Consider the following 17,841-nt stretch of genomic DNA (forward strand, 5'->3'; position numbering starts at 1 on the left):
TAGACTGGGTATTGTGCAATGAGAGAGGATTAATTAGCAACATTGTGTGTGAGATCCTTTAGAGAAGAGTGACCATAATATGGTAGAATTTTTCATTAAGTTCGAGAGTGTCACAGTTAAGTCTGAGACTAGGGTCCTGAACTTAAAGAAAACTAAATTCGATGGTATGAGACATGCATTGGCTAGGATAAGGTGGCAAAGGATACTTAAGAGGTTGACAGTGGATATGCAATGGCAGACATTTAAACAACACATGGATAAACTTCAACAATTGTTCATCCCTGTCTGGTGCAAGAGTAAGATGGGGAAGGTGGCTCAACCATGGCTAACAAGGGAAATCAGGGATAGTGTTAAAGCCAAAGAGGAGGCATATAAATTGGCCAGAAAAGGCAGCAAGCCTAAGGACTGGGAGAAATTTAAAATTCAGCAGAGGAGGACAAAGGGTTTAATTTGGAAAGGGAAAATAGAATACGAGAGTAAGCTTGCAGAAAACATAAAAAATGACTGCAAAGGCTTCTATAGATATGTGAAGAGAAAAAGACGGGTGAAGACAAATGTCCCTTAGTTAGAATCAGGTGAATTCATAATGGGCAACATAGAGATAGCAGACCAGTTGAACAGTTACGTTGGATCTGTCTTCATTAAGGAGGATACAAATAATCTCCCGGAAATACTAGGGGACAGAGGATTTAGCATGAAAGAGGAAGTGAAAGAAATCCTTACTTGTCAGGAAATTGTATTGGGGAAATTGATGGGATTAAAACCCGATAAGTTCCCAGGGCCTGATGCTCTGCATCCCAGAGTACTTAAGGAAGTGGCCTTGGAAATAGTGGATGCATTGGTGATCATTTTCCAGCATTCCATAGACTCTGGACGAGTCCCAATGGGTTGGAGGATAGCTAATGTAACCCCGATTTTTTTAAAAGGAAGGAGAGGACTGGTTTAGGGGCTGTTTAGCACAGGGCTAAATTGCTGGCTTTTAAAGCAGGCCAAGGCAGGCCAGCAGCACGGTTCAATTCCCGTACCAGCCTCCCCGAACAGGCACCGGAATGTGGCGACTAGGGGCTTTTCACAGTAACTTCATTTGAAGCCTACTTGTGACAATAAGCGATTTTCATTTTTTTCATTTAATTTAATTCGAGAGAGAAAACAGGGAATTATAAATCAGTTACCTGACATCAGTGGTGGGGAAAATGCTGGAGTCAATTATTAAGGATGAAATAATTGAGCATTTGGAAAGTGGGGACAGGATCGGTCCAAGTCAGCATGGATTCACTAAAGGGAAAGATATGCTTGACAAATCATCTGGAATTTTTTTGTGGATGTGAGCAGTAGAGTGGAAAAGGGTGAACCAGTGGATGTTGTGTATCTGGACTTTCAAAAGGCTTTTGACAAGGTGCCACACAAGAGATTAGTGAGTCAAATTTAAAGCTCATGGTATTGGGAGTAATATATTGACGTGGATAAAGAACTGGTTGGCAGACAGGAAGCAGAGAGTGGGAATAAACAGGTTCTTTTCAGAGTAGCAGGCATTGACGAGTGGGGTACCGCAGGGTTCAGTGCTGGGACCCAGCTGTTCACAATATACATTAATGATTCGGATGAAGGAATTGCATACAATATCTCCAAATTTGCAGACGACACTAAGCTGGGTGGCAGTGTGTGCTGTGAGGAGGATGCAAAGAGGCTGCAGGGTGACTTGGACAGGCTGACTGAGTGGGCAAATACTTGGCAAATTCAATACAATTTGGGTGAATGTGAGGTTATGCACTTTGGTGGTAAAAACAGGAAGGCAGATTGTTATCTGAATGGTGGCAGTTTAGGAAAAGGGGAAGTGCTACGAGACCTGAGTGTCGTGGTGGAACAGTAGCTGAAGGTTGGCATGCAGGTACAGCAGGCGGTGAGGAAAGCTAATCGCATGCTGGCCTTCATAGCGAGAGGATTTGAGTATCGGAGTAGGGATGTGTTGTAGCGGTTATACAGGGCCTTGGTGAGGCCACACCTTGAGTACTGTGTGAAGTTTTGGTCTCCTAATTTGATGAAGGTCATTCTTGCTATTGAGGGTGTCCAGCTATTGAGGGTGAACCACCAGACTAATTCCCGGGATGGCAGGACTGACATATGAAGAAAGATTGGATTGACTGGGCTTATATTCACTGGAGTTTAGACGAATGAGAGGGGTCTCATAGAAACACACAGAATCCCAGAAAGTTCCCGATGTTGGGGGTGTCTAAAACTAGGAGTAACAGCCTAAGAAAAAGGGGTAAGTCATTCAGGACTGAGATGAGGAAGAACTTCTTCTCTCAGAGAGTTGTGAACTTGTGGAATTCTCTACCACAGAAAGCCGTTGGGACCAGTTCATTGGATATATTCAAGAGGGACGTGGTCCTTGCGGCTGAAGGAATCAAGGGGTATGGAGAGAAAGTGGGAGTGGGATACTGAATTTGCATGATCAGCCATGATCATATTGAATGGTGGCGCAGGTTCGAAGGGACGAATAGTCTTCTCCTGCACCTGTTTTCTATGTTTCTATTCCTCATTTTTGAAATGCTAGATCTATTCTGATTCTATCCCATTTAGTACAACACAACAACATAGATGGTGTCCCCAGTGTGAAGAAGGGACCGAGCAGTGGTCACTCCAACCAATAGATGCATCTTCTACAGGAATATTAGTGAGAATGAGATCAAGTAGGTTTCTCCTTTGCATTGGTTCTCTCACTATTTGCCGCACATTTAGTCTGGCAGCTATATTCTTTGGGACTTGGTCAGTTCAATCAGTAGTGGTGCTATTGAGCCACTCTTAGTGGTGGGCATTGAAGCCAACACACCAAGTTAATTCTATGTCCTTTATACCCACAATGCTTCTTCCAAATGCTGTTCAATATAGAGGAGTATTGATTACGCAGTAAAGGAAGGGCAGTTGTAATCAGCAAGTAGATTCCTTACCCATGTTTAGCCTGATGCCATGATACTTCATGGAGTCCAGAATCAATGTTGGAGGCTCCTAGGACCACTGTGCTACCATCTCTGGTGGAGCTGTCTTGCCGGTGGCCTTTATCGGCTGAACGATATGATTCAATAAATATGATTATGTCAGGCTATTGCTTGACTTGTCTGTGGGGCAACTCTCCCAATTTTGGTGTATCCCCAGATGTTAGCAAGGAGAACTTTGCAAGGTTTACTAATCTAGTTGTGCTTTTGTTTTGTTCCTTGTTTGATACTTGTGTCATGAGAGTGGCACTTTAAGAAATGTTTGGCTGCTCATATTACTGCAGTGATGTCGGAGGGTGGGTGGAGCTGGGCTCTCTGTCAGCTTTTTATTTTTGTTTTAGGCTGTATGCTGCAGTGTGTGTTTTAGTTTCGTTTTCAGTGTTGGAGCTGAAGCCAGACAGAGCAGGTGTACTGTTGATCTCTCTGCCATGAAAAGACTATCTCTTGAGCATTTGGTGAATTCAGAATTATAAATGTTTTCAGTAGTGAATGTAAACCTAATGTGCTTCTGTAAAAGGTGTTTCTTTTGTCATCTAGATGTTGTTTGGGAAGTTATTAAGGATTACTTAATGTTGTATCCTTTGGGGGTTGTATTTGAATTGATGGTTGCTCAGATGTTCACTGAATGTTTTAAAAAGGTTAACTTGAGTTCATAGAATAAACATTGTTTTGATTTTAAAAATACTTTTCCATTTCTGCTCTACCACACCTGTAGAGTGGGCTGTGTGCTCCTCATACCACAATCTATTAAAAGTTGTGGGTCAGGTGAACTCCATAATACACTTTGAGGTTCTCTAAACCCTGGCCCATAACACTTGGTAGTCAGTCCTGTGTTGGTTTTAATTAGACATTTTCATGGTAGTTTGCTAGTGACTGACTTGCTAGCCCATTTCAGAGGGCAGTTAAGAGTTGAACACATTGCTCTAGATTTGGAGTCACAAATAAGCCTGATTGGATAAGCGACATTAGTTAACCAGATGGATTTTACAAGAACTGGAAGTTTTATGTTCACCATTACTGATGCCAGTTTTTTATTCCAGATTTAATTGATTTATTGAATTTAAGTTCCCAAGGTGTAATTTTAACTCATGTCTCCAGATCATTAGTCCAGCCTTCAATGTTACCATAATCTAAAAATAAATGGCAAGGCTACGAGTGAATAATATAATTTTCTTGCTATAATCTCAAATGAAACTTGTGATTTTATACGAACTTATAGAGTCCTGGAAAGTTGGAAGTTCAAAACTAAATTTATGCTGAATGGTCCAATTTATGCCCAGGGCAGTGATTGGAAATAAAATTAACCTCATTGTCCATGGGCTACTGTTAGAGAAAATTCATAATGATAATCTTTATTAATGTCACAGGTAGGCTTACATTAACATTGAACTGAAGTTACTATGAAAATCCCCAAGTCGCCACACTTCGGCACCTGTTCGGGTACACAGAGGGAGAATTCAAAATGTCCAAATCACCTAACAAACACGTCTTTCAGGACTTATGGGAGGAAACTGGAGCACCCGGAGGAAACCCATGCAGATTCGAGGAGAACGTGCAGACTCCGCACAGACAGTGACCCAAGCTGGGAATTGAACCCGAGTCCCTGGCACTGTGAACCAACAATGCTTTTTTACAAAAACAATTTTAGAGTATCCAATTATTTTTTATCCAATTAAGGGGCAATTTAGCGTGGCCAATCCACCTAGCCAACACATCTTTGAATTGTGAGGGTGAAACCCACGCACACACGGGGAGAATGTGAAAACTCCACATAGACAGTGACCCAGGGCCGGGATTCAAACCTGGGTCCTCAACGCCCTAGGCAGCAGTACTAACCACTGTGCCACGTGTCGCCCTGTGAACCAACAATGCTGACCACTGTGCTATCATGCTGCATCAGAATTCCTATTAATAATTGTTGTTCAGTGACCCTTGAAACCAGTGGAAACGTGTACCTGTTGACATTGGGTGAGGAGAAGATAGAATTCAGCTGCAAGGTCTCATGCATAACATCAAGTCACTGAACAGCGGATCTCTTCAAATGAAACAATTTATCTGCTACCAACTGGGAAGAACAGATATTATTTTGTAACACATGGTTTGTAGAAAACAACAGTGAGAGAAACAATATATGTATTAGATAATAGGACTTCACAGAATCCCAATGTAACTTATCTGGAGCATAAAAACATTTAAAATTGTTTAATTCAAAAACTCCTCCAATGTTAGAAATATAATCCATCCCAATCTTGCAATAATTCACCCATGACTTTGCCAATGTAATCCATTTTCTTTCTGTACATATCTATCTCTTGCTCCAGCTGTAAACTATATATTCACTGCTCATAAATGTAGTTAGAAATATTGATGCAATGCAATAAACACAGGCCCAGATTTTTGCTCCCAAGGTGGGTGGCATGAGTTAGGAAATACTCCGCCGCTCCCAGACACAGATTGGAAGCAGCTATAGGGGTTGCCAAGTGCTGAGCCAGACTAGTTAAAAGAACTGCCACCTTGGTTCTTTGAGACTTTGTCCAAGATCTTAAATTTTAGGCCCTCTAGCCATCACTCTTCACACACCAGAACTTCCCATGTCACTTCCATGTCAACTAAATACCAGCTCATGCTAACCCATGCCAGCACCCTTGGTCCTTATACCCTCCATGTCAAGTTGCCCAGTATCCACCATTGGCAGACCTCAGGAGCAATTTTGATATGAAATAAAAATAAAGGTCCAAATATCTAAATCACTCTCACTCATGAAAACCCATCCAACATTTAAATATCCTCAAGTGCTTAATCCTCTATAAAAAAACAAGCACACTTCTATTCAGAACCCCATATCATATACCTGGGACCCTGGAGCTGTGAAACAATAGTGTTAACCACTGTGCTACTAAATACCTCAGTTGCAATTTCAAATGACCATGCATGCCACTCTAGTTTAAATGGAAATTGGGATGATTCTGTTTAAAAATAACTTAAACTTATGTAGCCCCTTACTGTAATAGAATGTCCCAGAGGCATTATGAAACAAAATATGACACTGAACCATGTTATGAGATTTTTATTTTTATTATTTTGTATTCAAAATTTTTCAATAATTTTTACAAGCCACTACAAAAAAAAACAACAAAAAGAAAACAACTTAACCATTTAACAGTTTAACCAATTAACAAAATAAAATGGGGTATTTGCCCTTTACAAATTACATCCTTCCACCGCCCAAGCCACCCCCCCCCCCCTCCCCCCCACCCCCTCTGGTTTGCTGCTGACCTCCACCTAACGCTCCGTAAGAAAGTCAAGGAACGGTTGCCACCGCCTGGAGAACCCCTGCAAGGACCCTCGCAAGGCAAACGTTATCCTCTCTAACTTGAGAAATCCCGCCATATCACTGACCCAAGCCTCTACGCTTGGGGGTTTCGCGTCCCTCCACATTAACAAGAGCCTTCTCCGGGCTACCAAGGAGGCAAAGGCCAGAACTCCGGCCCCTTTCGACTCCTGCACTCCCAGATCATCTGATACCCCAAATATCGCTATCCCCCAGCTCGGTTTTACCCGAGTGTCCAAGACCTTGGACATAGCCTTTGCGAAGCCCTTCCAAAATCCTGTAAGTGCCAGGCATGCCCAGAACATATGGACATGATTTGCTGGGCTCCCTGAACACCTCACACACCTGTCCTCCACCCCAAAGAACTTACTCATTCTCGCCACTGTCATATGTGCCCGGTGCACCACCTTAAACTGAATCAGGCTGAACCTGGCGCAAGATGAGGAGGAATTGACCCTGCCCAGGGCGTCAGCCCACAGGCCCTCATCCAGCTCCTCACCCAGCTCCTCCTCCCACTTGCCCTTCAGTTCCTCCACCGAGGCCTCCTCCGCCTCCTGCAGCTCCTGATATATATCCGATATCTTGCCATCCCCTACCCACACGCCCGAGACCACCCTGTCCTGTATCCTCCAGGCAGGCAGCAGCGGGAATTCCCCCACCTGCTTTTTCACGAATGCCCGAACCTGCATGTACCTAAAGGTATTCTCCGGGGGTAGCCCAAATTTCTCCTCCTGCGCCCCCAGACTAGCAAAAGTCCCATCAATGAACAAGTCCCCCATCCTTCTGATACCCACCCTGTGCCAACTTAGGAACCCCCGGTCTATTCTACTGGGAACGAACCTGTGATTATTCCATATCGGGGCCCAGATTGAAGCCCCTACCTCCCCCCTGTGCAGTCTCCACTGCCCCCAGATCGTCAATGTCGCCTCCACCACCGGGCCCGTGGTATACCGCATGGGCGGGAAGCGGCAACGGTGCCGTTATCAGTGTCCCAAGCTACTTCCAGCCGCTTCCACGTCGCCCCCTCTCCCTCCACTACCCATTTCCGAATCATGGATATACTCGCTGCCCAGTAATAGCTGCAAACGTCCGGCAGGGCCAACCCACCCCCCTTCCGACTGCACTCCAAGAACAGTCTCTTAACACACGGGGTCATGTTTGCCCACACAAATCCCGTAATAATCCTATTTACCCACTTGAAAAAGGACTTGGGGATGAGGATGGGAAGGCACTGGAAGATAAACAAGAACCTGGGGAAGACCGTCATCTTTACGGACTGCACCCTGCCCGCCAGGGAAAGAGGTAGCATGTCCCACTTCTTAAAGTCCTCCTCCATCTGATCCACCAGCCCCCCTAAATTGAGCTTGTGCAGGGCACCCCAGCTCTTAGCCACCTGAATGCCCAAGTAGCGAAAGCTACTCTCCACCATCTTAAGTAGTAACTCTTCCAGTCTCTTTTCCTGGCCCCGCGCCTGTATCACAAAGAGATCATTTTTTCCAACATTCAGCTTATACCCCGAAAAGTCTCCAAAATCCCTAAGAATCTGCTTGACCTCCCCAGCCCCTCCACCGGATCCGCAGTATACAGGAGCAGGTCATCCGCATACAGTGAAACATGATGTTCCCCCCCCCCCCCCCCCCCCCCCACACCCCCCACCCCGCCGAACCAGCCCCCTCCAGTTTCTGGACTCCCTCAACACCATGGCCAGCGGCTCAATTGTCAGGGCAAACAGCAGGGGGACCCCTTCCTCGTCCCTCGATGAAATCTGAAGTAACCCGACCGCAGCCGGTTTGTCGACACACTCGCTACCGGGACCCGATACAACAATTTGACCCATTCTATAAATTCCTCTCCAAATCCAAATCTGCCTAACATTTCCCACAGGTACTCCCACTCCACCCGGTCGAAGACCTTCTCTGCGTCCATTGCCACTACCACTTCTACATCCCCCCCTTCCGAGGGCATCCTGATCACATTCAGGAGCCTCCGCACATTCGGATTCAACTGTCTGCCCTTCAAAAACCTGTCTGATCCTCATTAATCACTCCTGGGACACAGTCCTCAATCGTAGTGGCCAGAATCTTGGCCAACAGCTTTGCACCCACATGAAGGAGCAAAATTGGCCTATAGGTGCCACATTGCAGCGGGTCCTTGTCTCGCTTGAGGATAAGCGAGATCAGAGCCTGCGACATCGTCGGGGGAATGGTTCCCTTTTCCTTAGCCTCATTGAAAGTCCTCAACAACAGCAGACCCAGCAGCTCCGAGAATTTCCTATAAAACTCTACGGGATACCCATCCGGACCCAGGGCCTTGCCCGCCTGCATGCCCTCTAGCCCCTTAACCAGTTCCTCCATTTCGATCGGGGCCGCCAATCCCTCCACTCGTCCCTGTGGAAACCTAAGTTGGTCCAGGAACTGCCTCATCCCCTCCCCCCACTCTGGGGGCTCTGACTCGTAGTTTGCCATAAAATTCCCTGAAGACCTTGTTAATCCTTGCTGAGCTCAGCACTGCGTTACCCCCCCCCCCCCCCCCAGTCTCTAATTCCCCCAATCTCCTTGGCCACTTCTCTCTTTCGCAGCTGATGCGCCAGCATCCTACTTGCCTTCTCCCCATACTTGTACACTGCTCCCTGAACCTTCCTCAACTGAGCCTCAGCCTTCCCCTTGATAAGCAAGTCAAACTCCGCCTGCAGGCTCCGGTGCTCCTTCAGCAACCCCTCCTCGGGGGATTCCCCATAACTCCTGGTGTTATGAGATATTAAGGATATCAAAAGCTTAGTCAAGGAGATAGGTTTTAAGAAGTGCGGGGCCTCACGGTAGCATGGTGGTTAGCATCAATGCTTCACAGCTCCAGGGTCCCAGGTTCGATTCCCGGCTGGGTCACTGTCTGTGTGGAGTCTGCACGTCCTCCCCGTGTGTGCGTGGGTTTCCTCCGGGTGCTCCGGTTTCCTCCCACAGTCCAAAGATGTGCGGGTTAGGTGGATTGGCCATGCTAAATTGCCCGTAGTGTAAGGTTAATGGGGGGATTGTTGGGTTACGGGTATACGGGTTACGTGGGTTTAAGTAGGGTGATCATTGCTCGGCACAACATCGAGGGCCGAAGGGCCTGTTCTGTGCTGTACTGTTCTATGTCTATGTTCTAAGTGTCTTAAAGTGGGAAAGAAATGTAGAGAGTGGAAAGTTTTGGGTAGAAATTCCAGAGCCTTGGCAGCTGAAGTCCTGGTCGCCAACAGTGGAACAATTGAAATTGGGGATGCTCAATAGGCTTGAGTGCAGATATCTCAGAGGATTGTAGGCCTGGATGAGATGACAGAAATTGGGGCCTATGGAGAGATTTGCAAACAAATATGCGAATTTTAAATTTCAAAAAAAATGTTGCAGATGCTGGAGATCTGAAATAAAAAGAGAAAATGCTGTAAACACTCAGCAGATCTGGCAACATTTGTGGACAGAGGAACAGAGTAAGCATTTTGAGACCGCATGACTCTTTTTCATTTCCATAGAAATTTTGAAATTTAGCATTCTTGCATCTGTCCTGATCAGTGCAAGTTGAAAAGTTTGGGCAATATGTCTTTATTTTCTACTAAATACAATGGCTTCATTCTTTCCTATATTTCACTCACGATCAGAATTATCTTTGACAGCAAATACATTTGCTGTCAAATACAAAAAAAGTCTATATTGCCTGGCCAGCTTACCTACAATGGAGGGTTTTGACATCACTCCACCAATACGTTGAACTTTACCCTTTGACCTTACAAAACTGGTAAGCCATGTGGTATGTACCAAGCCAGTCACATACAGGAAAGGACTCAGCCACAAATCAGGTAGTGAAATAGTTTTTAGTAAGTTGCTTAGAATTGTGATTAGTTTGCACCGTATTATTTATTTATTTATAAATTTAGGGTACCCAATTCATTTTTTCCACTTAAGGGGCAATTTAGCGCGGCCAATTGGCCTACCCTGCACATCTTTTGGATTGTGGGGGCGAAACCAACGCAAACACGGGAGAATGTGCAAACTTCGCACGGACAGTGACCCAGAGCTGGGATCGAACCTGGGGCCTCAGCGCGTGAGGCAGCAGTGCTAACCATGGCGCCACCGTGCTGCCCTTACACTGTATTATTTATAGGGTCCCAGCACAGTTCCCTTATATTGTATATTATATTTGTTTCCGCAGTGTCCTTACAAGTGCGGAGGATTGGATAGCACTGTGGCTTCACAGCGTCAGGGTCCCAGGTTCGATTCCCCGCTGGGTCACTGTCTGTGTAGAGCCTGCACGTTCTCCCCGTGTCTGCGTGGGTTTCCTCCGGGTGCTCCGATTTCCTCCCACAGTCCAAAGACGTGCAGGTTAGGTGGATTGGCCATCATAAATTGCCCTTAGTGACCAAAAAAGTTAGGAGGGGTTATTGGGTTACGGGGATAGGGTGGAAGTGAGGGCTTAAGTGGGTCGGTGCAGACTCGATAGGCCGAATGGCCTCCTTCTGCATAGTATGTTCTATATTCTATATATTCTATATTCTAAAGTCTTCATAGTGAATATTCGCCTCCACAAATATTGTTATCACATGGTGCAATTTTCCAAATAGAATCGCTTTGGATTTAGTTACCAACCGTTATTCTTGTGTGTGGCCAGTATAATTGAGCTTTAAGCAAAGGGGTGGAGCGAAGGCGGTAACTTTTTTCAGGAAGTTCATTATAATAGAGCGAACATCAGAGTAAAGGGACATTCGCTGCACCGTGGACAGCGAGGAACTGACGCAGCCTTCACAGAAAGCTGAGGTCCCGTTTTATAGTCAACGCTGGGAGAAGGAACAAAACAAAGACATTCTGCAACCAGAATTGCTTTCCTGACAGAATGGGTGGATCTGTTTCCAGCTTGGATGAGAACAGATGCAATTATATCAGAGGTGGGGACGATTTAATTGCAACGATGAAACTTTCTGCGTTGCCGGTGGCGGGGAAATGACTGCGCTGTGTCGGGTAGCTCAATCTGATTAAGTGTCCAGTGAAATGTAAACTTTTGGTAAGATAGCAGGGCGGGCGTGGATGGAAATTGAAGCGTCTGTGCTGTGAAAGAAAATACAACCAAATAAATTAACTGTTTTCAAAAAATGAAATTGGCCAGAAGGGTAGTATGTCTGTCTGCCTGGCACTCCACGGGAGACGTGTGTGTCCCCGAGCCCTGTGGAGATGACTGATTCCCTTCCAAGCATTCTCCCTTATAATCAATTTCCTTTTAAGGTCCAGATACTTTGCACCGACAACTTTAAATCCGACAGAACTGTGAAATTTAGTAAAGTTTAGTGTAATTGTCAACGTGTGTGGGGAGGGAGACCCAACTCTGAACTCCTGTGGAAGATATGATTCATGCCGAGTTCCATTGCCCACATTATGTCTGCAAAAAACCTTTAACAACCCTGATTTATTTTCCAGTTCAAGCACTATTTGCTTCCTACAAAAAGGACGTCTTCACTTTATTCATATATACAGAAGGGTTAATTATTAACGTGTGGCAAAATTTTACTCTTGTTTTAATTATTAACGGGTTACCAGAAAGTCCTGGAAGTTTACCCTTTCGAGTGCCTTTGGCAACCGGTTTCTGCTAATTATTTCTGATGTGTATAAACGGTAGCTGGACTGCAGTGTGGAGTTTTGTGTGTTGCTAGTGCTGTGTGTTTGGAATTGCGAGTATTGCTGTGGACGCAGTTCAACCGGTTTAACGGTGAAGGATTGAGAGAGGTTATCGGTGTTTTAGGATTGTGGGGGGGGGGGGGGGGGGGGGCAGCGTCATTTGAACTGTTCCCCCGGTTCACCTGTCAGGATAAAGGAACAACTGTGTTGAATTGGTGTTGGAGCTTCTCAGGTGCATCGGTGGAACTGTGTGAGACAAAAAGCAGAACATGCTGGAAATAGTCAGCGGCCTGCCAGCATCTGTGGAGAGAGAAACAAGAGTTAATGTTTGAGCTCTGTGACCTTTTACCAGAACTAGGTTTGACAATCGGCATTTCAGAGCAGTAAACCTGCTTTTCTTTCAGATTGTTAGCGTTTGTTTCAACCTCAGGAACACGTGGCAGGAGCTGAGTCTGCCATCGCGGAGATTCCTGTCAGTACTTGCCTGCCTTCCCAGTCGAGTGGAGTGGAGGCAAAGTCATGTGTCTCAAGTGTTGAAGCCCGCTGTCGTTATATTGGCGCGCTCTCTAACTGCTCTCTGGATGAGGTTGTCAATGTAGCAATTTCCAGAAGCAGTTCTGAGTTCTGAGACTTTATTGTCGACTGGTCATTGATGCTATTTGGCGTCACTCCAGGCCTGACAGCCAAACTTCACGACCTTGGTCAACGTAACGATGGAAACACCAAGAACACTCTCCGAGCGGAGGAGACGTGGCGTTTGGTCCGCCAACACATTCATGCTGATCCCTGTACTGAATCCACAATAGTCCCTCTGCATTCAAGCTGCAATCTCGCGTGCTTCCCAAACATCTGCTAACAAAAGGAAGAAATAAGCAATGCTAATAAATTTGGAACATATCGGTGGAAAATGCCTTTATGGTTACAGCATGGGAAATATGAAAAACTCTGTGGGCGTATTGCATGCACCCCATTGGCTGGCCGACACTAAAGGTGGACTTGGCAGAGGGAGCTCACCAAATGGCAACCTTCAACTCAGTTTCTCTAGTTGTAATATCAGCTATTACATTTCATCAATCAGGTGGATTTCCATTTGCTCTTTCGCCCTGGATTCTGTTCGTGCTGTAGTTTCCTACAGCCTTTCCTTCGGTCCCAAGATCCGGCATTCACTGCCTGGTAGTCCCTTTGGCGGTCCCAGTTCACTCTGTTAACAGTTTTCTGATTGGACGATATCTTTAACACGCTGAACAAATGAGAACCAGTGCACTTGGACTTTTAACAGCACACAAGCGAACGTGAAATGTAAAATTAACAGTAACTGGCTGGACAATCATTAAATATACTGAGAATTTCATGGCATATCAGCTGCCTTGATAAAATGTATTTGCATTTATTACCTTTGCACATGTTTCTGTCCTGGCCTGACGGGCTGAAAGTCCCTCCCCCCCAATTCTAAGCATTTTCATGTTCTTTCTGTAATGTCCTTCTCACCGTCTTCAGCACTTATAAATAATAAATAAATAAATAATCTTTTATTGTCATTACATTAACACTGCAATTAAGTTACTGTGAAAAGCCACGAGTCACCACATTCCAGCGCCTGTTCGGGTACACAGAGGGAGAATTCAGAATTCTCAGCTGGCACAGGAATTGAACCTGCGCTGCTGCCCTTGTTCTGCATCACAAACCAGCTGTCCTGCCCATTGAGCTAAACCAGCCCTGTTAGTATTGTACTAAAACTATCAAAGAAATGTTGATGACCAAGGTTCGAATCATGGCCCGGGTCATTGTCCATGTGGAGTTTATACATTCTCCCCATGCCTGCATGGGTTTCACCCCCACCCTAAAATGTGCAGGTTAGGTGGATTGGCCATGCTAAATTGCCCATTAATTGGGTACTCTAAATTTACTTTAAAAACTATCAAAGAAATAAGCATGTTCACGCTGCTTAAGCACTCTTGTTGCCAAGTACTAAATTACTCATTTTTATCCAGCAGGATAAATCTTCTGCCTGACAATGTTGTTCAGGATTGAGTTCCCTAGCTCTCTGTTCAAGCACATAGAAGAATCCTGCATTTATGTCACTCCTACAAATGATGTAACTTAACTTCACACGCTGTACATGAGCTCAAGACGGCACCAAATGATTGCAGGCTTCCGAGGAACATGAAATAAGAGCTACACATTTTAAAATCAAGGACACCCATGTCAAAATTTCCTGGAGAGCGTTCTTCTCACCCCAGAAACAAATTTTGGGCCCTTCCACGCCACCCTCCTTCTCGCCTATCTCCCTCCCACCCACCACACCGACCCCAACAACTTCCACTAGCAAACCCAAATTCAGGTCAACTTCAGACAGGGGGTAGTTTCCTGGTGAAAGCATCACTATGTGCCCATCATAATGGAGGAGGGGGTTACAGTAACATTGTGTCCAGGCCAGGAGACGCGGGAAGCTTGGCAGACTGGAACAGCCCATCTGTTATCACCCTCCCCAATGTGAGTAAAAGTCTCACCAGTCCTACAGAGATCTCTCCAAATAACTGCCTCCAATGGCTGCACCTCTCTAATGATGTCACTAGGAATCTCTGCCAACTTCATTACAAACATTTTCAGATTTGCTCCATGGCTCTGTCCATGGCAATTAAAGTGATCACAGTGCTCAACTTTTATGGCTCTGGATTCTCCCAGTTCTACACAGGATATCTGTTTAACGTTAACCAGGGAATTTTTAGAACATTAATCCGGCAGGTGACGGATGCCCTACTTCATTGATTTCACATTCCGCCCAGCTAACAAAGGCACAGAGCCAGGGATCTGGAGAGTTTGGTTCTCTAAGGTTCCACAACAGCCTGCACATTGTGCTAAAGGCACCAACCAAGCAGTTGCTGACATATATGTATAGAAAGAGTAAATGCTGGAAAACACCAGCAGATCTGGCAGCATCTATGGAGAGAGAAATAGAATTAACTTTTCAAGTCTGTATGATTCTTCTTCAGAGTTCCAAGGAAGAGTCATATGGATTTGAAAACATGAACTCTGTTTCTCTCTCCACAGATGCTGTCAGACCAGATGAGTTTTTCCAGCATCTCCTGTTCTGACTTTAAATTTCCAGCGTCAGCAGCATTTTCCTTTTATGAATTTCTATTTTATTCCCAGGATATCTAGTCCTTCTAAATATGCAAAGCAGACTTTTACTGCTGCAACGGATCATCAAAGGGCAGATTCTGCAGGATGTCTTCATCAACTGATTGGTAGTAAAACAGCTTCTCCTCCTTCTGCACACCATGGCTTAAGCAACCAAAGTAGAAGGAGGGCAAGCTGTTATGCCACCATCGCAGTCAATCATCATGTTGGCAGAGCAGAACCATACCAGGAGTCTCAACTATTGGATGGTCTATATCAGGGGTGGGCAAACTTTTCCGTGCAAGGGCCACATTCAGAAATTCACAATTCACAAAGGGCCGCATAGTATATTAAGTAAAATAATTACTTCACCCGGTTATGATTCTGGGCGCCTCATATAGAACATAGAACAGTACAGCACAGAACAGGCCCTTCGGCCCTCGACGTTGTGCCGAGCAATGATCACCCTACTCAAGTCCACATATCCACCCTATACCAGTAAGTAACCCAACAGCCCCCCCCCCCCCCCCATTAACCTTAGAAAAACATTTTTTTAAAAAAAAAATTTTTTTTTTTTTTTAATGACTTGGTGGGCCGCAGAAATACCTTTGGCGGGCCGCATGCGGCCCGCGGGCCGTAGTTTGCCCACCCCTGGTCTATATCCTGACTTAGTGTAATGTTCATAAATAGCAAAACATGAGGCAAGCACCTGAGTGTATTTCAACACAACAATTTATTTTATTGCAAGCCAAAGGAGGGAAAAGTTATGTATGAAGGTAAGTCCGCCAATGAAGGAGTATGTAGCAATTGTACTGGGAGAGTTGAAATGTGGGATGTGCATATGTTAGAGTGGTGGAAAGAGTTGGGCTTGTGCAAGCAGGTGCCATGGGAGCTGGAATTGCCTTACCTGAGTGTAATGTGAAGTTTCGTAGTGTGTGTATGTTACTTTAAGAGAGTATGGTTCATTCAGAGGTGAAGTTGGGAGGCCAGTTGTGGAGGATGATGTGATGGTAGAAATGTTACATAACATTTGACTGCTTTTGCACAAATGATGGAAGTGAGAATGCAGAAGAGTGGGAGGGAACAACTAGTAGAGCTATTTGTAGAAAAGGAAATAGTTCTAAAGTAATGAGACAAATTCAAAGTGGCTTGTGTCCTGATGGCATACACTGTAGGCCATCCAAGATGTCAGACAGTGATAATAAAGGATCTAGCATATTTTCAATTTCCTTAATTATGCCAATGGTAGGGCAGCACAGTGGTGCAGTGGTTAGCACTGCTGCCTCACGGCACAGAGAACCCAGGTTCGATCACAGCCCTGGGTCACTGTCCGTGTGGAGTTTGCACATTCTCCCCATGTCTGCGTGGGTCTCATCCCAACAACACAAAGGTGTGCAGGGTTAGCCATGCTAAATTGCCTTTTAATTGGAAAAAATAATTGGGTACTGTAAATTTATATTTCAAAAAATATGTAAATGATGCTATCGTTTACTCTTAGAGTCAAGAGTGGGCAATGTAATTTCTTTGTTCAAGATAGGAGAGAAAGATCATCTGGTAACTATAGGCCAGTTAGTCTATGGGAAAGGTGGGAAAATCTTAAATGCTAGTTTTAACCCTGCTTGCCCAGTGGAAATTGAGCAGGTCGACATTTGAATTCACCGATCAACAACACCCCTCATTTTTCCCAGAGGCTACGATTTTAATCAGTTCTTCTTTTTTTTCTAAATCTTTTTAATGGCTGTTCTCATATTTATAAACAGTTGTTACTTATATACATTACGTTTTTCTTGCCCGCGCCAATTTGCTTTATTTTACTGAGAGGTTTGTTTTGTCCTTCATTTGACTAACTGTATGTACATTTTGCTGCCCTCTGGATCGGTCTATGATATACTGCTCGTATATTTTCCCACGTAGCCCCCCCCCCCCTCTCGCTGCTTGTGCCTATCATGTCCTCTAGTAGTGTGCTTTCTGGGGCCCCGGGGTACCCTACTGTCTCTTTGCGGAGGAAGTGCTTTATTTGGAGGTGTCTCAATTCCTGTCTTTTTGATAGTTTCCACTTCCTCATCAGTTCGTCCCGTGTCGCCAGTCTGCGCCCTACATAGAAGTCCTTGACCGTCAGTGTGCCCCCGCCCCGCTTCCATCTTAATCAGTTCTTCTGAGCAGAACTGAACAAATATCGGAAACTGGCAGATTGGACTCCAATGATGTCAACGAGACCTGTGCTCCTTTAATCATGGGCTTGTGTGGTAAAGTGAAAGTGGTTGTATTCAACCTAATAGGAAGCTGCCATGTTTCTCTCCATATTGTCCAACACTTAGTAAAATAAAATGCTGGAGGCCTCTCTGCCACTATCCAGCTGATTGGGCAAGGCCTGAAAAGAGCCAGCAATGCCAGCTCCCCAGAGATTGGGCTTAAAAAAATACCCATTTAAAAAATCCCCCCACAGAGACTCCTGTCCCCCAACATGCACATGCCTGATTCCCATTTTAAAAAATCTGTTGTAAATCTTGCCGATGTGATGTCACAACGAAAAGGGGGGAATTCCCAATATTGGGGGACGATACAGCCCCGGGAAGCCCGCTAATGTCATTTAAATGTATAAAAATGAAGTTCGCGACCTTCCTGGGCATTATGTCATTGGCGGGAGCACGGAGAAAATCTGAAAATGACCCAACATTCTCATTTACCAGCTCTTGCGAGACTCTGTGCCTGCTCATGGTTAATGTGGACGTGAACTACCCTGACTCTAAGTGCCAGGGACCCA

General features: G+C 45.1%; 1 protein-coding gene across 2 annotated transcripts in view; it reads left to right on the forward strand.

Moving 5' to 3' along the window:
* Positions 1-11,023: 11,023 nt before the first annotated feature.
* The window catches only part of niban1a (niban apoptosis regulator 1a), a 225,157-nt gene continuing 218,339 nt past the window's right edge, over positions 11,024-17,841 (forward strand). For both annotated transcript variants that reach the window (XM_038794649.1, XM_038794650.1), the window contains exon 1: positions 11,024-11,233. In XM_038794649.1, coding sequence (XP_038650577.1) covers positions 11,182-11,233 — 52 coding nt within the window. In that variant the 5' untranslated portion in view covers positions 11,024-11,181. The remainder of the gene's footprint in view (positions 11,234-17,841) is intronic.

Source organism: Scyliorhinus canicula, chromosome 4 (genome assembly GCF_902713615.1).
Source record: "Scyliorhinus canicula chromosome 4, sScyCan1.1, whole genome shotgun sequence".
Classification (NCBI taxonomy): Eukaryota; Metazoa; Chordata; class Chondrichthyes; order Carcharhiniformes; family Scyliorhinidae; genus Scyliorhinus; species Scyliorhinus canicula.